General features: G+C 41.6%; 1 protein-coding gene across 1 annotated transcript in view; it reads right to left on the bottom strand.

The window, feature by feature from the left end:
- LTK (leukocyte receptor tyrosine kinase) overlaps nt 1-23,081 on the bottom strand; it is a 100,634-nt gene extending 77,553 nt beyond the window's left edge. Inside the window, exon 1 of the mRNA XM_049825268.1 lies at nt 23,030-23,081. Coding sequence (XP_049681225.1) covers nt 23,030-23,072 — 43 coding nt within the window. The 5' untranslated portion in view covers nt 23,073-23,081. The remainder of the gene's footprint in view (nt 1-23,029) is intronic.
- Between the last annotated feature and the right edge of the window lie 804 nt (nt 23,082-23,885).

The following is a 23,885-nucleotide window of genomic DNA, read 5'->3' as shown; positions in this document are numbered from 1 at the left end:
CTGCGATTACTGGCACCAAGCAATGCAGTAGCTTGTTAACAAAACAAAAACTAGTGGTCAAATGAGATTACTCTTCTCTAAATGGAGAGGTGTCCAAAAGACATGGTCTGTCTAGGAGCTCCCCGTATAGACACTGAGAAAAGTACCTCTAGACAGCAGTTCATTGCATGTCTGCCAGTCATGGATTAGCGACAGCACTGAATCCTCTCCGGACAGCCTAGCTGGGATGAATCCCAGTGTTTCAGGACTGAGCTGTTACACTGATATAGCCAAGGAGAAGTATCTTCACTTCCCAGCCACTCAAAAGTGAACTGGAGATATTTTTCTGCTCAATAGGACTGGTGAATCATGAGAAGGAGCCCCTCTTCCTAATAACCATATTATTTCCCTTAAAAATAAATTAAAAACATCAGGACTGGCATGGACTTCCACTTACTCAGGGGTTCAGGGACCCTTTTACATCAGAAATCCAGGGAGAGTTAAGTGACTTCTCCATCCTAGAAATAGCCGGTGTGGTCTAATTCTTTTGTAAGATGCATGCTTTTGGCTACCTTAGACGGAGTTTTTTTAATGCATTTAAAAACAACAAAGCCACAGTACTTTGGCATTTGCCTTTCAAAATTTGGCCTGTGTCACCACAGAGAACCCTGATGACAATGACACTATCAAAAGAGCCAATGGTGAATGTTACCAAAACATTACTGAGCTGGGGTGAACAGCAGACAATGTCAAGGATGCTCCTTTCCTCCTTTCTTTGCGGTAATGGTTGGACAGTACAGACAGTACCAACTTCATTTAAAAGGATCCCAGAATCTTCATAGCCGTAACTCACAGCTGAACCATTGCTTTCCATTCCTCACCCAAATTCATACTGTCTACTAGCAGCTCTGAAAATAAACAAAACACCCCCAAAAAACCCACATGCATGTTCACAAACCTCTTAACCACTGTCCTATCACTGTACCTGAGAAAATGAGGGAAGTAGACAAAGCCTCATCTGAATTACATGAGAATAAATTTTGCCCTCAACTTTTTCAGTGTGTCATTTAATTTATGAAAATTAAAATTTACCCAGATGCATTTGGATAGGAGTTATTCCAATTCACTTGCAAATAAACTGGAATAACAGCTACTAAAAGAAATCTTTCCTGTTTATTTCAAGTAGACTAACACCCACTATGGGCTAACACTGCTAGGAATTTAATGTATCTCCCCAAATTGTCTACATATTTCTTAACCTTGATATTTACTTACAATGGCAACAGCTCCACTGACAAAAGTTAGAAGTTTCTGTCTTTTTCTCAGTAATAACTTGGGCATTGAAGCTGAGATATGAGATTTCTGATTGCATGCTGTATTATGTTTTCACACAATCATATGTATGTTGTTATTAAATATTCAGCAACTTAATAGTGCTATGCACATTACATTTTTATGCTTAGAAGTTTGGCCGGCTGTATAAAATACTCTCTTAAACTTCTATATTAGATCATTTTGTTTTTCTTATGCTGCCATTTTCTCCAGAAACGGGTACTACTGGAAAAAACCTTATTTCCAAGACTTCTATTTAAACTCCTTGTTTCCATCATTCAGAGACAGATTTATTTTGGGAGGGGGAGGCAGGCCTGGGGGTTGGGAAGGAGAGGATGGGGCACACCTCATAACATGATGCCTTTGGAGCAAGGCGGCAGCCTAATCCCTTTCAACCACCACGTTCAAACTTGTGTTAACCCCTTCATTATTTAATAGCTTATCTCTTTTCAAGCATGTCTCCAAGAAAACTTACAATCTCTATTCTTAGCAAGTACTTTAGCAACATTATGTTCATTTTCTGAAGTGTGGATGCTGCTACAGTATCTGTAACACAGGTTTTAAGTGTTTATTGCTATGTGATTTCTACCCATAAACAAACTCTTATCAGTTAGCCTCTAAAGCTTTCTTTCCTCACTCTGGTCACAATCCTATTTTGCTGTTGTCAATGCTTAAAGAATCGGTCTTCATGAAGAAGTAAACAGTTAATACTCTATCACCTATTCAATGCTTTCCGCTAATTTCAAAATTACCCCATTCCACAGGTTTTGTGAAAAATAATAAAAAGATCACTTAATTTTTTTCTTTAATCAGTCACATCAAAGCCTTCCTGTGTTGTCTGAACTCCTTCGCTATGGAATTTCAATTATGGTAACCTAAGAATGAACGTGCCTAGATGTTAACATGCACTGTGTTGTTGTCTCCTCCTTTTAAGGTCTTTCTGCTAATTCAGCTGCTTCCATGTAAACTCCATCGTTTTTGCAACATTGCTGTCACAAAGTATAGCAGGTGCTGTCTAACCATTCCCAGTCACTTTAAAGCTTTTTTGGTGGCATGCTACAGAGCAGAATTCAACATTCATACTCTTCACATCAGTCAAGAGTTAACATCCATTTCCATCTCACACAGCTCGTAGTGATCAGACACCTGGTGTTTTGGTGCACCTCAGTGGCTGTGACACAATTCCAATATCTATTTGATCACATATGTAACAGCTGTAAGCACTATGTGTTCAAATCTACCAACATGTTTTATTAACCCCTTACCCTTTTCTTTACTGATGTATGCACAAAACTTCCTCACCTGATTTTAAGAAGTCATGGTTGATGTTTTTACTCTCATATGACAGTGATACCTATCAGATAACCACAAAGGTATAGATGAGCAATAAAATAACCACAGTACAGAAATAAAAGAAGTGAACAGATGTTCTCTAATACAGAGAAGAAAGAGAATCTGAGGTCATTCAGCCAGGTTAGAAGTATTGAATTATTAACAGATATCCAATGAACCAGCAACTGGTGTATCTGTCTCTGTAATTAGCTCCTGGGTGCACACCTTTCCAGAACCCTTGAGATACAAGGGAAGTGGCTATGAGATTATAAATCTGCATAGGAAGGACAGGCTGCATTAGAGAAAAGAAGAGATGAATCATTGACACTATATTACACCACTGCTACCTCAGTCCTGCAAGATTTGAATGCACGTGGCTTAATATTAGGTAGCACATAGTACAAGAGGGAATAAAGACATGGAAATTTACTAAATAGAAATCATAAGGTTGTCAATAATGATGCTGAAAAGGTAAATTGTTCCATTAAGAGTAGATTCTGTATTTACGAGGGGAAAAAAAAGACACAGTACATGTGTGCCATATAAGAACGTAAGAGCACTACCTCCTCAGGCATAAACAATTTAAAAATTAAGAGCTCTAGACAGCTTGAAACTAAGAGTCCTTAAAATCACTGGGGGTAAATCACTGGGGGTACCTCTGCCATAACACTCACTTTAGAATGTCTCAGAATGCTGAAAGCATCTCAGTATGAAAAGAAAGCGACTGTTTTCTTGATGTTTAAAAAGGGTAAAAGGGGAACCAAATGATATGCTGGATCCTGATCACAATCTTGAGCAAAATAATGGAAAAATTGTATTACCTTTTATTAATTAACAATAGGAATACAGTTAAAAAGACAATGTTTCATGGAATAAAAAGTTGTCTTAAACCCACCTTATTCTTTGAAGACTATAACGGCATTGTCCACATGAACATTCCCTACAGCTCCGAACTCTTGTCAGTCTTCCAACACCCTAAAGTGGCAACAAACCCATCAATTTAAAACCACACCTGCAGCTGGTGATTTTCTAATGACAAGGACATACTCCATCAGCTTTCCAAATTACTTCCAAGATCTTTTTGGCTAAATCTGTATGAAAACATATCCTTCCTTCCATCATGGATTTTTCTTTTTAATGGCATTCATAAGTTTATTTGTTGTTATTGCATTCTTTACAATCCACTGTGTGGTACGGATATTAAAGAACATGCTAGGTGTCCAGGGAATAGACCAGGAAGTGTTAGGGCAGCAAGGTCCCGATTTCCACAGTGATATTCAGCTTCTTTGCATGTAATAGAAAAGAATAATAAACTGATGTACTTTGAAGCGACCTTCTAGGTCTATTCATGGAGAGCAGGTTTCAGAAGCATACAACCTTTACATTTTCTGTTTCTTTTTCGAGAGGACTCTTTGCCATCATATTTGCAACAATCTGATCACTGACATTTACGTACTCTCATTTACAGTCTGTGTGCCAGGCACAGGTTATTAATAGGTGTGCCATTGATTCTGACATCAGGGAAGCGCAGCTCATACCAGCCTTACAAACAGCTAACTTTTCTTCTAGTGCCCAGCCTATTTTTCACAGTAACTTGCTCCATCCTACTTTTCACTTACACCACAAGTATTTCAATTTTTAATTTAGCTTTCCAGTTAACAGATCAGATTTATGCAGCTGTATCAGATCTTGTGGTCTTGTGGTTTTCCTTTGTCAGAAAGAGCCATCTTTCTCAAATTACATTTTCATATGAGACTATGAATACAGGATTTTTTTGCTAAACTCCATCTAGCAGTATGCCTACCACCAGCACCTTGGCAGCAGCTATATGGAGCAGCATGGAAGATTCCATCTTCTCCAATTTCTCTTCAATACCGCCAGGAAAATATGGAAGTACTGCCACAAGTCTCCTCTCAGTAACTGCCAAATTCCTTTCCAGAAGGAGAGATTCCAATTGCTCCATGCCAAAATTTAGTTTTCATAGGCAGAAGTTGTGAAAAGGTGGGATGTACAAGAGTACTGTTAACAGATTAAACTATTTCTTACCATAAATTGTCCGGTAAATACATAGAAGTGGGATTTATGACTTCAGCCACCTGGTACTTAGGTGTTAAATCTAAGCTAGTTAACAGAGAGAGAAAAGTTACAGGAAGAGTCTAGAAGACTAGCTTAAACCACTCACCTACTAAATGGCTCAAGTTGGCCAAAAGGAATCCTACTATAAGTGCCACGCAGTGAATTGGTTTGTCACGAGTTCACTTTGTGCCTCTTAACATGTGGTAAAAATCTCTGACATGACAGTGAAAGACTGCTGCCTGGATCAGCCCTTCAGTGGCTAAACTAGGTTGGAGAAAAGTACAAGATTAAAAACTGAATCTTCTGGCCAGTATCCCTTGTATTCTTCATGATCAAAACCCTGCATTAAATTCCTCAGTAGATTACTAACACTCTGTGTTACCTGGGGTCTGTTCTGTTACTGCCCAGGCTGCCATCTGTAAAAAGAAGGCAGAAGAACTTTTTATCCTGCTCATTCTTTGGTGTCTCCTATAAGTTCTTCAGGGTCACATCCTGTATTTTTTTCTCCATGCCATCTCCTCCCCCACAAAAAAAAATCAGGACACAGAAAAGGGAAAGGATGTTTATATTATGCTGGTGAGAACTTTGGCATCAACTAGTAACTTTGAAGAATAATCCTGAAGATGAAAGATGCAGATGAAGGACCAGACCCTGTCCAGCATTCATATGGCATAAAGAATGGTTTCCGAGGAAATAGATGTCTAGGAAGTAATTTGAAGTTAAAAAAAAAAAAAAAAGATTTCTACATGTAGCCCAGGGAAATGCAGGGGTTTATCAGTACTGGTACAGCCTCCAGTGAAGGAATTAGCAAAGTTGGAAGAAAAATAGCTCACATAACATCCACTGAAATATGACCAGGTAGATCATTAGGTTAATTGCAGTGAAAAGTGTTTCAAGTTAATCTACACTGACCCCTAACCACCTAATGCCCAGGACATTGCTGCTTATTGAATGAAGAGAAGGAGGTGGAAATTATGTCAAGGAAGAGACAAGCCAGGATCATGAAACCCAGTCATGACAATTAACAGAGACACACGAAGATGCAAACGCTAAGCACACATGCATAAGCTGAAAATTAGACTAGAGACTCCCTAGATCAGAGACCTATTGATTTCTGAAGGAATCCCACAAAGTAGGCTATGACTAAACCAAAATATGTAAATTGAGAAGATAAGCAGAAAAAAGGGAGGAAACGGGAGAGAGGAGATGTTTGAAGTTTAATAGGAATGACTAATTTTCCAATTTTGTGTGTATATATATAAACACGCGTTTGTTTAATTAAAGATACAAATGGAACAATGTAAGACATGCAAATAATATAATTGTCAAACAAGGACAGTTCACAATCTCTTTAAATCCCAACCCAATACTTGGAAAAGTCAGAATGGATTTATTTTTTTTTTCACTTTTAATGACCAAAATTATGTTAGCACCATGGTCTGCTACTCCAGCCTCTCTCCAGAAGTGGATGCATTTACGTGAATTATAATTAAGAAGCTGGAGGAATATTTTTCACAGTCTAGCACAACTGACAAAAAAGCACCACAAATAAATTGCATACCATGCCACATTAGTCCTAAATGCTGCAGATTTAACTGCAAGGGAGAATTGGAGAAAGGTACTCCAAAAACAACAGATAACTAGAGAGACAAGAAACCAATGACCAAAAGGCAAAATGAGATATGAGGATCAGGGGGAGCTACTAGTTGATAGTTTAGTATAATCACAATACACCCTTTTAGAAGTAGAGAACAGAAACCAGTGGGCTCAATGTATTGAGGCTGCTCCCCACGGACATGGTGTGCTGCAGTCCAAAGGGAAAAAAGGTGGAACCAGGAGAGTTTAAAAAAGGGAAGTGCCAGGGTACACAAGCTGTCTGAAGCTATGCTGCCACAGCCTTGTTGTGTACCCAAGTTTACTGTCTGCAAGCGAGCAGGTCTGTGCACAGCTACAAAACAGGCTACAGAAAGCAGTGGCGAGAGGCAGCAATTACGGGAGCACCAAGGTACAAGGTAACCTCAGACTCCAAACAGCAATGCAGATAAAACTGAAGACAATGAGAGTGTTGGGGCAGGCAGGCACCATTTCCAGACTGAAGAGGTCAAAAACCAGTAAGGCAGACAACAGATCTCACCCAGAGGGAAGAGTGTCTCAGAGAAGGACAGCAGTAACCAAGAGGAAGGCCTCCTCAACAGCAACAGGACAAAAAAAAAAAAAAGTGGGAGACTGATTTAGAGATCACAGTTGATGTCCTTTGTCAGTGAGGCCTGACAGGCCACAGTGGCATGGCAAGAAAGGCACTTTCTAGGGTATAGTAAGTATGAGGCTGTCAAAAGCTCTGTTGTAAAGAAAACTGTGAACTATCAGGGACCTTGAGAAAAAAAAAAGGAAAGACTTGGAGTAGTCATCAGGAAATCAATCTGTGCGGATAGGGCTAGGATGCTAACTCAAATCACAGCACCAATATAAACAGTCTTCTTAATAATGAGACAATTTAATAAGTATGGAGCCCTGATGGTATGCTGAACGTTAAAAATACTAATGTTTTCAGTGCTTACTGTTTCAGAGTAGCAGGAAAGCCAAGCCTTTGGAGGAAGGTGAGTCTGAGCAGTCTCCTAAGATCTGCACGTTCCTCTGATGGAAAGGATTAGGACTAAGCTTGTTCACACTGTTCAAGATATTTGCCACCTGCAAGATGACTCTCCAGTATGAATACCTTAACTTGCAGCCAGCACAATGTAAGAGGTGCAGAATCTTTTTTCAAACTGCATTGGGATTACTGTTGTGAGCAATGAACTTTGTGTAACAGATTCTGAGTGGATGGGAGAGGTTTGGTATTCAGGACTTCCTGAATGGACTAAAAGTCAGGGATGACTTAGACTACCTTATGGCTGTTTGGCAAATTGTTTCTTTATTTTCAAAGACACTTCTGTCATTTGTGCCAAGATTTGCACTTTATTTTTGGATTAAAAAAAAAAAAAATCACCTTTGGATTGAAAAAACACGACACAGTTTTTGCTCACGGCCTAAAACAACATAACCAAGATTTATTAATTGTTCCAGTCCACTTTTGGTAGGAAACTGACTTTGCAAACAGAAGAATGGTCACCTGCATTTGATCTTTTTCACTTGTTTTCCCCTCCAGTATAGAAACACAGAAGAAAGTGGGGATGATAGCCAGATGATCCCACTGTTCTCAGGACACATAAAACAGAAGACAGTCAGTTGTGTTGTAAAGAACAACTATGACTAGAAGGATACTTCCTTATCTTGGCATTTTATTTTATTTTTGGCTTCCAAGAAAGTAAGGTGTGGTTTAGAGAGTGAAGTGTGGTTTAGAGAGGAGATCTTTGGGCTACTATACCACACTTACCAACTGAAAAGCAGCTAAGGTTGCATATTTCATACGAAGGCTTTTATTTTACTTCTGACAGGAAGTCCTTAAATATAATGAGTCCTTCCTTTCCTTTAAAGGACCCCTTCAGGATCAGTGCCAAAATAGAAATGGTGAAATTTGGAATTTCTTTTCTCTCAAGGAAGAGGGCCTCAGGTTACTGTCTCTCATTACTGCAAGGATGAGCTTCAGGGTTTGACAACTTTATGAATTACTCTAGCGCACTGGCTTAGCCAACACTATCATGGCTATTCTGATATTCTTAACACCCAAAACCTGTGCTTTGAAAATATCCCCCAGCTCTTATATCCAGACAGCTTTATGGAAGAGAATGACTAGTAGAAAACCCAAATGACTGATAGCGAGACCATACCAGCACAGATGTGATCCATTTTAAGACAAGGGGGCCTCTCTCATTCATTCCTTTCAAAGATGTTTCAGCCTGTCTTAAACTTCACGCTGAAGATGAGAATGTCACAAAAAACCTCCACCCCAGTGTGAAATCAGTGCAAGAACATCAAAGCAGAAGAAACTAGAATGAGTGTCTGCAAAGAAACAAAGATTCTTGGGAAAAATTCTGACTTCCTTTCAGACCATGGATAAATTGATTAAATGCTAATGAACAAAATAGTGCCTGAAAGAAAATGACTGGGGACAGTCCTTCCCACCAGTCCTGAGCTATTTCATTTGCAGGCAGTTTGGAAACACAACTGGATGCATTTCTGGATATATCTGAAAAGTGTCAATATGCACGAGAAACAAGTGCACAAAAACCACTGGATGCAAACAAACAGAACAGAACACATGAATGCTGAATTCTCTAGATATCTCAACTCAAGTTCTTACGTTTGTTAAGAGAAAATAAAACCATCTTCCATTAGAGTGAATTCATGAAACTCTGTGGCTGCTGGAGTCCAGGCCTACTCCACCACCACTTACCTTCTGAAATAGTAAGTTCTTCCAGAATCCCGAGAAGAGCACTCACTCTCTGGAAGCGATCAGTGGGGAAATGGTATGAGACCATAGCTCCTTTCAGTAACTACTCACTTTAACCAGGCCTTTATTAGACAATTATGAAAAAGACTTCATATCCCAGTAGAGACTCCCTACAGATCAGTGCCTGACTACTGCCGGCCTGTGGCTAGGGTTTCTTTGCTGGCAAGGGGTCACTCCAGACCTATCCACACAAGGGAGAAAAACGAGGTTTCTATTCCTCAGCCCTCAAATGAGCAAGCTAAGACGAACACCAGACAGCCTTCGTTCTTTGCTTGCAGGACACCAGCCAGCATGCATGAGCCAGCACAATGAGGAAAGCAAACAACATGAGGTCAAGAGCTTGTGCAGTTTTCTTCCCTGCTGGCCCCCAATAAAAGCCTGAAACACGACAAGTCCTGAAGCAAACCTGGCTCTGCCCCCAGCGCAGTATATCAATGTGGAGTCCCTTACATAAGGCAGCTTGCAAGGTGACAAAATGCCTCACAGTGGCATGTAGCTTTTAAGGGTTACCACAGGTACTGCCTGAAAGGTTCTTTAATTCCACACAATTCCTACACTTTCAGCGCGCACTCCTCTGACATCCAGAAAGGAGCTACCAGACCAAGCATGCGTTCCTGGACTCATTGTGCCCACCAAATGCAGCACACCTGTCACAGTTTCTGTACATTTAGATCATTCTTGGACTGCTCATCCAGCATCTCATTTTACCTTTTCAGCTCTAAACAGCCTGAAATTGTAGATGTAATTAGCAGATTATCATCCAGAGGAAAAGACCAAATACATATTTGAGTAGCACTGTACTTTTCTATATATGACTGTCAAGAGTTCCCACTGCCCACCTCATACTCCACTAGATATCATCCCAGTGGAGGACAGCAATATGGAAAAATCATTGGTGTCATTTCACTCTCCCATCAGTGCTTAACAGAGCTTCTTCCAGAGCTCTCACAGAATCACACATCTCAAAACATCCTTTCTGTGCCAGCTCCCCCTGAAGAAGCCTCAACTCCTCTGCATCAGGAAGTTGCAAATGAGGCTGTAAATACCAGAAGCGTCCCAAGCACTTCCAAGAATTCCTATCACCACAACAGCCAGCTACCTGGTCAATAAAAGCTACTGTTTCTTCGCAAGCAGAGGATGAATTCCACTTTATGTACAGTAATGAGAAAGCATGACAGAGCATGCACAACACATGCACTCTGAGGAAACTGCACAGTTGATAGTAGATAGTATATTCTTTTGGAAGCAGATGTTGAAGAATTTCACTCCAAGAAACACACTGAGGTTCTGGAGCGTGTCTCAAGAAGAGCAACGAAGCTGGTGAAGGGTCCAGAGAACAAGCCTTAAGAGGAGCAGCTGAGGGAACTGGGGTAGTTTAGTCTGGAGAAAAGGAGGCACACTGGGGGATCTTGTTGCTCTCTACAACTACCTGAAAGGAGGTTGTAGAAAGGTAGGTGTCGGTCTGTTCTCCCAAGTAACAAGAGGAAACGGCTTCAAGTTGTGCCATGGGAGGTTTAGATTGGATATTAGGAAAAATTTCTTCACTGAAAGGGTTTTCAAGCCTTGGAACAGGCTGCCCAGGGAAGCAGTGGAGTCACCATCCCCAGAGATATTTAAAAGACGTGTAGACGTGGTGCTTGGGGACGTGGTTTAGTGGTGGACTTAGCAGTGTTAGGTTAACCAACGGTTGGACTCGATGATGTCAAAGGCCTTTTCCAACCTAAATGCTTCTAGAATTCTATGGTTCTATTTGCATTACCCTGCACCTAGGAATGGCTTTGACAAGAAGTAATTTCATCTTGCATTAAGAAAAAGAGAGCCCTGTAACCTGCCATAGTGCCACACCCACATCTGAAGTATCCAAGCTAGAATCTGTTACTGTATCCTTCTATATTTTAGAAGGGCTGGGTAAAGAGTAGTTGCTGTTGGGGTACTGAATTCCTACTTTACTGTCTTCTACTCAGAGCAAGACTAGGTTTTAAAGTTACCCTGAGGCATGATGCAAAGGCAGTTCAGTTCCCAGGACACTAGTAAGGCAGGCTTCATTGATCAGGCCCTGAGAGGGAGCAGGCTGCAGCGTGTCGGGCACAGGGAGGCCTGCACTTGGCCTTGAAGGCAGTCGTGTCCACTGCTATACCTCCACATCAACACGCCAAGACACAGTGCAGTGCCCAGGCGTGTGTCTCTGAAGAAGAGATGTGGTTACTGTGCCACTGAAGGTGAACAAACACCTACCCCTACTATCGTCTCCCCAGCACGGCGCTGTCAGCTCTAGGCAAGAGTCAAACACCTTTCAAACATCTTCCTCACAGCCTCAACTAGAAATTGTTGCCAGCTTCCAAGATAGGGACCACAGCTTTGCCTGCAAGTGCTCCAGCAGCGTGTGGAGTCTGCCAGTGCCAGCTGAGCCTCCCAAATGGGCTTCCTAACAGCTGAGGCTCTCAATGCCAGCTGGACTCCAGAAGAGGAAAGCAGTCAAATAAACACTCAGAGGAGGCTAAGAAGGTGGAATGCGAAACCGGGCACAAATTTCAGCAGGGTATTCAACAGTTTGGCAGCCAAGATTTCAAATGTCTTCCTTGCATCATGGCTAGCGTTCTCTGCTGCTGTAAGCAATGCTCGCCTCCACAGCACACTCACCCTGAAAAATGTATACTTTATTCTTTACATACACTTATTTCTTCCTCTTTATGCATCTGAGAATCTGGGCTTTGCAACTAAAGGCATAGAGACACCAAGTGATTGCTTTGCATTCTTTTATAGCTCATGCCAGGTGTGAGTAACAGAAGCAGAGAAACAAGCTGTGTACTTCTTACAAGACCTAAAGCCACCAGCGCATCCTTCACTGAGCTCAACCTGCCAGGTGCTCCCACCCAGTGTGTGTAAGAGACACCAAGCCATAGGAGGAAAAGCAAGATGTGGCAGTAGGGCTGATGAGGTGCAGGAGATCGGGAATAGCTTTGCACAGCAGGCAAAATAGTCAGAAAGGTTCCAAGACCCATAAAACCAAATTTGACTTAGAAAAACTGATAATTTTCAGCACACAGCTCTGTGAAAAAGATGAGGGAGATGGAGAAAGAGAAGCTGATTACTGTACTTTAGTTAGCATTCACAAAACGTGTTAACTTTCAAACAGCACCAGCATTTGGTTGCACCTAGAAACCCAACACCAGCAATTATAGCTATATTCTCTCCTCTCTTCCCAAGATGAAACTATACTCTGAAAATTGACTCAGTGTCACAAATGATCAAGCTAGCATGAAGAATATCAATCATGTCACCAGAGAAACAAGAGGGAATTTTACATCTATTCATCAGTGCTGTGCCTTCTCAGGAGCAGATAAGGATACATTATGGAAAAGCAATACAAATGCACACCTTTAAGGAGAACACTTTTGTTTCCTCCACCAATGGAAAAGCCAATGCTGTCAGGAAGCTCTTATCAGTAACCCAACATTCAATGTGAAAGAATAAACTTTTTTATTTTTTTCAAAGCAACACATTTAAATTTCTACTGAAATTGAGTTATAGATTCTCCTTAATTACATTTCATTTAAAAAAGCACCCCCCACGCCCCCCAATTTCTGTGCACTGGATCTGTTTCAAGAAACTAGAACATACTGGTTTATGTCTCACGACATCTGAATATGGGAGATAAAATAGGTAAAATAGGACAAGGATTAAGGCACCAAGACTAAGGAGCCTTCCCCAAATCATACAGAAGGCTTGTGGCAGAACTGGAAACCAGCCCTAGGAAATCTGACTCCCCTTAGCATATTGTAAAAGAGCTAGGTAATACAACCTTCCAGTTCACTTTGCTTAACTTAAAGTCAGATTAAAAGGAAAAATGGATTTATTCTGTACATTTACTTTTAGTAGTACATTAGGACAATTGAAAGAATGACAAACGTCTCCAGTGCTGCCAGTACTTATAATTCTATTCTGAATTCAGTTCTCTACAGTGTTTTTCTTAAACATGTAGTTTCTGGAGCTATGTAATGACATCAAAATTACAGCAACAAAAATTGCTTAATAGTTACCCAGGATAGCAAACACAAACTGGAAAGACTCAGAAACCAGATGGCTCATAAATATGTTTGTTTTAATTTGATTATTTTTAACCCTATCTTGTGAAGTGAAACCTGAGCTTGGAGAGTTTAGGTACTAGAAAAACGGTGCGCGCTATACACAGACCCTTTGCCAAGCTCAGAAAAACTAAGCAGGGTACTTTCAGCTGTCACTTCTTGCCAGCTTTGTTTCTTGCTCCATTGTGTGTTTGGACATGCTTAAGAATATTCTTAAGTGTAGCTAACCTTTTCTTGAAAACTCATGGGAGCACTTCTGTGCATGCTAGTATAAAACATTTTGTATACAAAATTTAAGCCTGGGCAAAAACTATTTTACTCTCTCCCTTTCAGATGATAAATGTAAAACCTAGCTCTCCACCTTCAGAACATATTCAGTCCTATCTTTAATTGTTTCAGAGCAGCTTCTCTAACAGCAGTCTGTACATGGTATGGGTTAAAGCTGAAAACAGACTATTTCGTCTGAAGAGCTAAGGGGACACTTGAAGGCCACACAACAACATGTTGCATCTCTTATTCCTCACTACTGTAGCATCAATGATAGGATTCAAACTAATAGTCTGAATTTTGTGTCCCCTAAAACTGTTAAAAGTTTTGATAACTAGATGCCAAAAACTAACAAGGTCCAAAAATAAGAAATTGTCATAGACAGAACTAGATAGCTAACAAAGTTTTTCTATTTAGTACAACAGGATTGTAGGTATTTTCACAGTGGTACAAATTGATATGGAGGTCGTCAGCTCACTGACATCTAGCTGACAAGGTTGACGTCAAGCACTTGCTTCCTTGTGAGAGAATGGAAAGCAGACATCACTAAGCTCAATAAGGGTGTATTCACATAGTCTAAGTTCAGGTATCTAACCGTACAGCTGAACTTCACAAGATACTTATTTCAATGTCTGGGGGCAGAGATTCAGAGAAAGCCCAACAGCTTAAGAGTTTCCCGAAACAATTCCTTCCCGAGCCTTGCTCTGCCTTCCTCTAGCCCCACTGGGAGACTGACGCCCTTCTGGTCCTTCCTCAGCTATCACCATGTCCTCAATTGTACCTACACAAGCTGTATAGTGTCACACAGTAGCTGGACCATTAAAATGATTTGCAAAAAAGAAAGCTAGCTTTTAAGCTAGGTAATTTCAAAGCATCCCTGCGGTCTGACTGACACAGCTAAAATAAGACCATGCTGCCACTTGGGGGTTGGCAGGAGAGGTCGAGGTGGGCATGAACGCTGTAGAGCTGAGCTAATGTTGGCCTGCTTCATGTTCACTCAGTCTCAAGAGCCCCAAGAAATCCAGCGGAATAATCAGCACTTCTACATTTACTTGACACAAGGCACCCCCCACCATTCTCGGTGGAAGAATGTCAGTAACATTATTAATTGGGCTGTTGCTTCTTGTCAGTCCTCCTTCTTGCAGCCACAAAGCAGTTTCCATCAGTAATGAAATAACTTATCTGCTTACTCTGCATGTACCCTGGTGCGGCAGTGAATGTAAATTCTGCTGAAGCTTAATTAAAAAATAACTATAAGCTAGATTTACCGTAGCTGATAGCCTGTACAGTCACATGCCACGTAAGTCCCTGCAAAATGGTAATCTACTTATTAAATATATAATTAGAATATTATCACAAACAATCACGAGCAACCCCTGAGTATTGCACAGTTTTGGATAACTGCATCCACTGAGGAAAGTATGGAAGACAGCTTGTTTAAAGTAAAGCTTTCTTCCATATATTTTCGGGTCCTAAAATAAGTGAAAAAAATTATTCTCCTTCAGGAAAAAAAAATAAAAAAAATTCCATATTTTTTCCTTTCATTAATTTTCATGCATATCTATGCAGGAAGGCACACAAGAAAGGAAAAAAAATATTTGGAAATTACAATGCAGAGAGAAGAAATAAAAAAAGCTATGCCCTGTCCAAAACTTATCAGGAAATAAGAAATGAAAATAGCTTTTAGAGGGGAAGCTAAATCCTTGTGTCTAATCGGACCAATCTAGCACAGCTCTAGATGAGATGAAAAGAGCTAGATCTGCATAAGTTTTTCATTTTTCTATCCACCTGAATAGGCAGAATACAAGGCCTTTTGAAATAACTAAATAAAAGCCAGCTTGGTTTATTCACGTCATTTTGCTTATAATTAATTCACAAAGTTATTTTTTTCAAATTTTACTGAATTTCAAATTTCTTCTCTAGGATTGCAACAGACTGACAAACACCATCTGTCAAACTCTGGAAAAGTTTAAACTTTTCTAAGAACCTGAGAGATCCTGAAGTGCCAGGAGGCATGCAGGACTTCAGGGAAGTTAAAAAAAAGAATGCGTAATAGCAAATATTTTGCAATGACTGTGCTATCAGGGCTTATAAGATTCATCAAGTCCAGTGTCTTATTAAAATCTAGGCTGAACTGTTAGCCTGCATGGGGTTAAAGAGAGCTTCTTTCTGAGGTTTTAAATACTATTTGGGCTCCTGTAGTGAGTGTAAACACAGAAAATGCTCCTGTTGTGAATTACATACTTTAAAAGTGTTACTCATGTAAAGAGATCTGAACTCCAGCACAGTACACATCAAAATGCCATAAAGCAAACTCTAAAACATGTTAAAGACCAAGGAAATTCCAAGCAGTCATGCTTTTCTATGATTCTATTTGCCAAAGTCAAAGTAGCAAATATGTATTAATCACTCAGAGCTCAGCAGGAAAAAGATATTATAAATAGCAGATACTTGGAAAATTAAAACTGCAGTTAAATATATCAATAGAAGCAGAAAATTGAAAAAAACCCCAAGACATCTAAGATATTAGAAGTGTGTAAGGATAATCATCCATGCCCCTTACATTGTCTAAAATATTAATCAAGACACCAGGGTCTGCAAAACTGCCAAATGAACTATCCAGTGAAGCAAAGGAGTTTTTCAGTTCAGTTCCAGTTTGAATTCAGCTTTGCCTGAGGTTTCTCAGGTTCAGGCTGAGAGCTGCTAACCTTTTTTTTGGTAATCCCAAACCACGCTGGCTGGGCTCATGGTCTCCACTGGAAAAGATTTCCTCCATCCTGCTCCTCTGCCCAGCCCTAGCCACCTCCCATCCTCTCTGTGTATCCCTGCAGTTTCCTCCTGCCTCCCTAAGGCCAGGAAAGCAGAGCAGAAGTTGTGAGGCAGAGCTACAAAGGCGAATGCCCGAGCACCCCGAGATCACCCTCAGCATGTAGAAGAAGGTCTCGGTCACCGCCGCAGAGCCACTCGAACCAGCTCTGCATCGGTATGTGGAAGCAGGCGGTTGTGAGGGTCCCATGGGGAAGTGGAAGCTGGATGCAAAACTGCTCAGAAGCCCACCGCAGTTTGAGGTTGCTCCCATGCCAACAGCATCTCTGCTGTGGGAAGCAAGATTTCGGTGAACTGTGACTCTGATCCAGCAACCTGTCGAGTTCATTTCTCATTGAAGTTCCAATATGACTGCCATTATTGGGTTGGTTCCGATTCAAGGCAGGAATAAAGTTCCAGTTCGTGTTTTGTTTGCCTCCAGCACAAAAACTCTTCACCATGACAATGAAGAAACAGACACTTCTCACCTCCTGCACTTCATTCAGTGCACCAAAACACAATCACATTCCTCCATGTCACTTTCTAGTGTGGCTCTCGCTCAGTTACTTTATCACTCCTATGTTTTTAATATATAAATATGTATCTCCATAAATATAGACACAGGGGAGAGGTGTGGATGCTGTAACCCCAGAAAGCTTGGCTGTTCATGCCTTCAAACACATGCTGTGCTACAGACTGGGAAAAAAACCCCTAAGTGAGCAACTGAAATGCATGAATAAATGCATCATTCTTGGCTGATATGCCAAACCTTATGGGATTTCAGATACCAATTAGCTGAAAATCTGTGATGTCTTATTAACAGACATGGCTCTCCCACTAGATAGGGCAAAAGTTAAGCTGAGTTGCAAGGCTAGATCTGTGCTTTTTGGAAAGACTTCAGCTTTTAATTCTGTATTTCAGTCTCGTTCTTGACTATGTTTAACTCTGATGAGCCTGCTGTTGTCGATAGGTGTCTCTTCTGTTTTTTTAAACTTAGTGCCATTGTCAGGGAGTTTCTTTCATTTGTACGGAACAGAATAGAATAGTTCAGTTTGAAGGGACCTACAATGATCATGTAGTCCAACTGCCTAAAATAAATGTAAAGTCAGTTAGAAATCTTAACTAGTTTTCACCAACAAGTGGAAGACAAGGTTGTACAGAATTGTGTAATGTTTCATGTTTTTTCAGCCAGATTTATGTTAAGGAGCACATATAGAAAACCAACCTGAAATTCTCCTAAAAAGATAAAACCTGGCCTGTGGATGAATACCTTACTGAAATTCTGAGTTCTTTATTTCCTCAGTGCATACGACAGAGTTGCTTTTTCTAGGTGAGGAAAACTGCAAGGTCATCTCTGTTTCCTTTTATGTCATTTCTCTCTGTTTTCATTACTCCTCATGGGCCCGGTTGTGCTGGTATCATACTCACTACAAGAAGCTGCAGTGCAGAGTTGCACCACCTTGAGGAAAGCTCTTGGAAACAGCACACCTGAGGGAGGCAAAATGCTTCAGTGACACCCTGTCACTTGCTTGAGAGCTGTAGTCCTTCAGGCAGTGCAGAGACGTGGGGAGGTCCTGATGCCACATTTGCTCAGTTGTAAAGGTCCTACACCTTGAGCTCCCCTTTTGCACATCCAGCACAAAAAAAGACAGGAACCTGGCATTCCCCAGGCATAGCCTCTCCAACCCCTAATGACGCCAAACCAGTCACAATCTGAACCAAAGGCTCTACATGTTCCTCCTGCGTGCATATAACCCACTGGTGTCTGTCACCACTCTCACAAGAGATCTTGGTTCTCCCTATTCACTCAGATCACATCTGTCAGACCAGCTGCAAGTCACCTCTTACCAAACATCTCAACTCACCATTTTTCCAAGCTACCTGCCACGAGTTTCATCTTTGTGCACACCCTGTCCTGCTGATAGCAGGCCACATCAAAGCACTGGGTTTGTTACATGCCAGGAGAGGAGAGAAGCAGGGGAGCAATTATAATGGAATGGGAGGAAGAGGAATTGGAAGAGGAAGGACTGATGCCGAGAGACAGGAAAAGACTATAAGCCTGATCCAATTAATTAACATAATTAATGTCATTATTTTCCTCCTCTGATTTAAGCATTCAATACAGAAATCATGCTTACTCGTAAGAGTCTCGGATAAAAGTCTCCAGATACAGAGGGCAAGATGTTGCACTGTTGTAACTGTATTCCCATAGAGGTCCATCAATTTGCGTTAACTAAGAACCCCACAGATTCCTTCCTCTCCATTTATTTCTGGAAAGAGCTCACCTGCCTCTCCTCTCAGCAGTTGTTTTGTGATTCTGCCTTTCCTAAAGGTTTACAAAAAGTTCAGGTTATCTTCGTTTCCTTTATTTCTGAGGAATTTGATCCAATACCAAGCTACAAACAGCAGTAACAGCCACTGTGTATACGTGCAGTAATGAACATCAGCCTGAGGACAACCACCTGCATGCACAAATCCAGGTACAAATCGGTATGTGGTATTACAAGATAACTAGGCAGCTTTAATACAGGATTTTCCAAGTTACTGGCAAGCCCAAAGAAATTAAAAAAGAAAACTGTCACAGGCCAACCTGAAAATTTTTCAGAAGTTTTATAAAATTGCAAAGACTGACACATTTCAGGGAGTGTTGAACTATAACATTTCATGTCAAAACTAAACATTTGATACTAAATCATGTTTGAAGTTTTTTTAAATAAACATTTGAGATTTTCTAAGAAAGGACTTCTCTAAGCAAAAGTTTATAGACTTGATACAGCTAGACTCACTTGAGTGTCTCAATATGAACTGACTGGTGCACACACAAAACAAACCTCCAGGCATAACAGCTCTAAACCTAGACCACTTTATAAAGCATTTTAGTGTCACCACACCAGCATTCTTCACCATAATTAATTCAAGATTAAAATTTCTCTCCACGCTAGTCACAGACATCACAGATGCACTTCAACACACCAGCACAGCCAGTGCACACCCCATCACACGTACAAGCAGGCTGAAGACAGGGACCCTCCTGTGTATCTGCTCAGGACTCTGGGGGGTGGGAGAGGAATGCTTTTGAAACACTGCTGGAGCAGGGCATCCTTTTTGCCAACTTTGATCTTATGGACTAATTAGAATCTGTGCAACTATGTAACACTGACAGCAAGATGGATTTCTCCTACGGCTGATCACACGACATTGTCTTCAGCTCGAAAGTAACAGTACACACGGCTCCCTACCTGGTTTCATCCTCCTCCACCTTAGTCCTCCCACTTGATGTAGTTTACAAATCCCCAGTGTTTGTCTGCATGTACTCCCTTACTGTTGGATACCCATATATCGATCCTATCCTTTTCCACTGTGTTTCAAAGGGTCTTCAACTTTGTAATGTCTGTGACTTACAAAGAACTCTTTCTTCATTTCAAGGCATCCACCTAATGTTTGACTTCCAGTGACAGTCATAGTGCCTTGAATTGCATATCCAGGCTGGGCACAGTGCCTGCAGATATGCTGTTATTTACACAGTAAAGGACCATGGACCTAACTCCTAAGACAAATTTAAAGGCTCATTTGGTGCTGTCCTGGTTGGAACTATTTAAGTGAAAATACTGAAACCACTACTGTACTTGTGTACTACTTTAACTGAGCGGAGATAGGCACAAGAAGAAGGAAATGAGAGAAGCTCTTCAATGAAGAGGCAAAAGAGAATGTAGGGCCCCATCCCTTCCACTCTTGGCATGCTTTTCTTTAGAGAGAAGAAGGGATACACGAAGCGGTAAAGGTTTGTCTAAGTGAGATAGATGCACGAGTTTATTTTAAGTTGGCTTACAACAAAATTAGGTACTCCTATTTGAGCATCTTCATGCATGTGTGGACTGATTAAACTTAAACCAGCTTATGTTACTCTTTGAAACTGGCCAGCTCAATTTTGAGAGGCAGAAAAACCCAGGGAGAGGAAGAAAACCTTCGGGGCTTCTGAAAACAGTTTGTTAGACAAATGCAAGGAGGAAATAGCATCCAGGAACGGGGCATTCACCATTGCCATGCTGATATACCATTCCACAAACAAACAAAAGGCTGGCTGTCTTACTCCTAAACCTGCCGTCAACCTCCCTATGCCTCACTGCCTTAGAAAGGATTCAACAAAAACCCCAAAACCATAACTATTCCTCAAGACGAAATTAAACGTAAGATATCCTATTCTGTGACAGCTCCACTACAAGTAGTGGAAAGGGCTGTAAAGAAAGACTTGATAAAATGCCTGTACTAATATTATCTCAGGAACTGTGGTTATACTCAATAGCTAAACTCTGAGAAACGGCATAGACATATGACTGCACTTTTGAAAAGGTGTTTGAGGTTGGGACGTACGTTGTGCTGTAATTTTGCATATAGTTTGCCCTCCACACCCAAAGGCAAGAACATGACATCTGGCCAGGCATGACCCAGTTTTTCACAGAGGAGAAAAGGACTGACCTACCTCCTCCACCAAGCCCCCTCCACCAAGCTCAAGTAATCAAAGGAAAATCATCCAATATGAAGACTCAAAGCAATGCTGGTGCTTAAAATAGAAAGAAAATTCTCCCACACATTCATCTGGTGGTTTTTTTCACCTTCCTCCCAGCCATCTCCTGAGACCTGAGGCCAGTGTGCGACCTCAGCCTCCAAATGACTGTGAAGTTGCTTTGACACTGAACAATGCACATTTGTGCACCGAGTCCTTTCTTGGTTCAGGGGTTCTCTTTCTGAGTTTGGTTTTTTTTACTGCTGTTGTTCTATACAACTTTCTGAATATTTTCATAGAGTCTTAATTTTTGCACCGAAAGGAGTTCCAACCTCCTCCAGTGTTTTGGTGTGCCAAAAGTTTTCAATGGATTGGAACTCTGAAATTCTCCTTTTAGGATACAGCTCATTAGAAAGGCATATGCCAGCCAGTAAAACAAAAGAGATAAAAGTGGACTTGTAAATTCCCTTATCACCAAGACCTTGGGCTTTCCAAATAAAGAAGCAAATGTAAAGCCACTCGCAGAATATGCTCCAGGAAAACTTCCTCAGTGGAAACATAAGTGGTTTTTAAAATAATTGACTGCAGAGCCTGAGAGCTGACCATAATAACCCAGTGAGACAAGCAATCCCCATATGAAGATTGTGACAGCAGCTACACAGTTAAATGCTCATGCATCCAAGTCTCTCCCTAGGTGATTGAGATTATTTTTGGCAGAAAATTGGACAGAGATTGTAAAATGTACGTTTGTTTTCATTCAGCTCTTTACTTGCTCTCTCTGAAACACACCTTTTTTTTTATCTCTGTCCTAATACAGTCATGCTTCAAATCACAGACTTGGAGATAATGGCTATTCCTTACACCAACCTTACTTGCATGTTCAAAGTCACTCCACCAAAAAACACTGGGATGATACTTCACAGCTCTTGATGAGACCACACGTCACGAGAACTGAGGCTGTGGGGACACACAGCTCTGCTTGCATGGGGTACACTTAACCTGGGACCCTTTGACAGTAAAGCAGCCTCCTCCCAATAAGAATAACAGGCCAGAAAAAGCCCAAAATCAAAAACTCCGTGCTATGTCTTGGCATTCAGTTGTAAATAGAAATAAATAATGAAACCTGCTTAAAAACTGATGTCCCAGCATGTCTTCATATAAAAGAAAATATATACGGGTTCAGTATTTAGCTGGGGACAGAGAATTTCACTGCACTAGCAAGAGCAAGCTGTAGTGCCCAACAACCTGTTTGCCTTACCTCCTTCTCTGCCTAGAAGTAATAAGATTTGTTATCCTGAGAAGTACAGAAGTGCCTCCTGATCCTTGTCTAAGGGTCAAGATGGTGTGTCTTGTCTCTGCACTGGGGGTACTACTGTAACTTCAGCTCTCTGAGAAGTTCAGCATGTCCTAATGCGGGTTTTTCTCTCCTAATTTTCATAACGAGTTTGCTTGCCACTGTGCACATATAGTAAATGTGTCCCGCTCCTACCTCCTTCTCCCATCGTTGCTTGTGTGCCTGCTGCTGCTTCCCAACTTGTCTCCTGTTACTGCAGCTTCCCTCCTAACATCTCCCTCCTTCTCTCTTACTGTTATTTCATTCCTCTTGCTGCGTTTCAGAACCAAAGCTGACAATGCCAGAGTGGCACAAAGATTCCTTTCAAAACTCAGCCTGAGCACCACTTTGTGGGTGGATGCTCATAACTCCATCTTTCATAGTCCCAATACCTTCTTCTCCCTCCATCTGTCTCCCTCACCTCTCTCCTTAGACAAAGCATCTTCTCCAGGCTACACCTTTTCCTGTAAAGCAACCTTCGCTGCTCCTGAAGCATTACTTTCACTCACCTCTCCAAAACAGTCACAGAGAAAGTAATCCAGCAATCAGAGAAGCGGAATGGTCTGGGGGGTATAGCTATTAATTTCATGCTGAACCCTCGTACGGTGGCAGCGCCTGCTTCCAGCTTAAAAGCCTCGGTCAGCAGCAGCCTTTCTAAAGAAACTACAGATCACCTATTCATTCCAGTGAACAACATTTACTTAGAATCAATAACCATCAAGATTTATCTTCCCACACGTCACGCACTTTATGTACGTTTCATGCCAGTCCTTTCTCCCCCCTCCTTTCCCCCCCACTGCTTTGAAAAGAATGCTTTACTGCTTTTAAAGGTAAAAGGGAAGGGGCAACGAAAGAAGTCTGAGTCCCCGGGCATAAGAGGGAGTTTGCACCGAAAGAAGACGGGGGCAGAAAAGTAAGTTCCTTACCGGCTGCGGTGACCCACAGCACCAGCTGCGGGAGCCTGTCCATGGCTCCGGGGGGTGCAGGCGGTCCCAGCCGGGTGCACGGCTCGGGAGGGGAGCTGCCCGGCTCCTCCTGCGGGCTCCGCAGGAGCTCTGAGGCTGGGCTCGGGCTCCTGCTGCCTTGGAGGAGAGAGAATTCCCACCTCCTGCTCAGGAAGGCTCGCTTGGGTCCTAGAGCCACCCTCCCCGCCTTCCCTCCTCCTCCTTTTTTGCATTCCGCTCCTGCGCCGTCAGCAAATCCGTAAGGCAGTCGCTTCAGACGCGAGCACATCCATCTATAAATTTTTTAGGCGTTAGTATTCACTAGGAAAAGCCGAATTCAGCATCTTGCTGGGTTGTTCCCCCTCCTGAGTCTTCCCTTGCAGCTGCCTCAATGACATACACGAGTCGCACACGCTGCCTGGACCGAACTCGGCTCCTGTTGAAGATGATAGCAAAGATTCCCTTGGCCTGGAAGTCCTTGCACTGACTGCCCTGAGAGAGAGAAATCAGACCTGTTTACACAGCCTACATACCCGCCTCTCTCTCCCTTAGCTTCACTTCTAACCACGTAACTCCCGAGCAAGACTGCCTCAGTTGGCGAGACACGCGACTGGGACCTGCAACGCAGTAAGGCATAGGTACTCTGCCTGCAAGCTTGTGCGTTTGCCCTTTAATCACTTTACTTGTTAAACTCCTTTTTCTTCTGGTCCATCAGCATTTATATTACGTTGGTTCACTCTGCCTTCAATTTGTTTGCATGTGGATTTTTTCCTTCCCAGGGAGTTTATTTTAAAACAGCTGTTCTTTTTATAATCAGAATACATGCTTTCTGATTAAT

This window comes from Accipiter gentilis, chromosome 22 (assembly GCF_929443795.1).
Source record: "Accipiter gentilis chromosome 22, bAccGen1.1, whole genome shotgun sequence".
Lineage (NCBI taxonomy): Eukaryota > Metazoa > Chordata > Aves > Accipitriformes > Accipitridae > Astur > Astur gentilis.
This window is presented reverse-complemented; position numbering and strand designations above follow the sequence as displayed.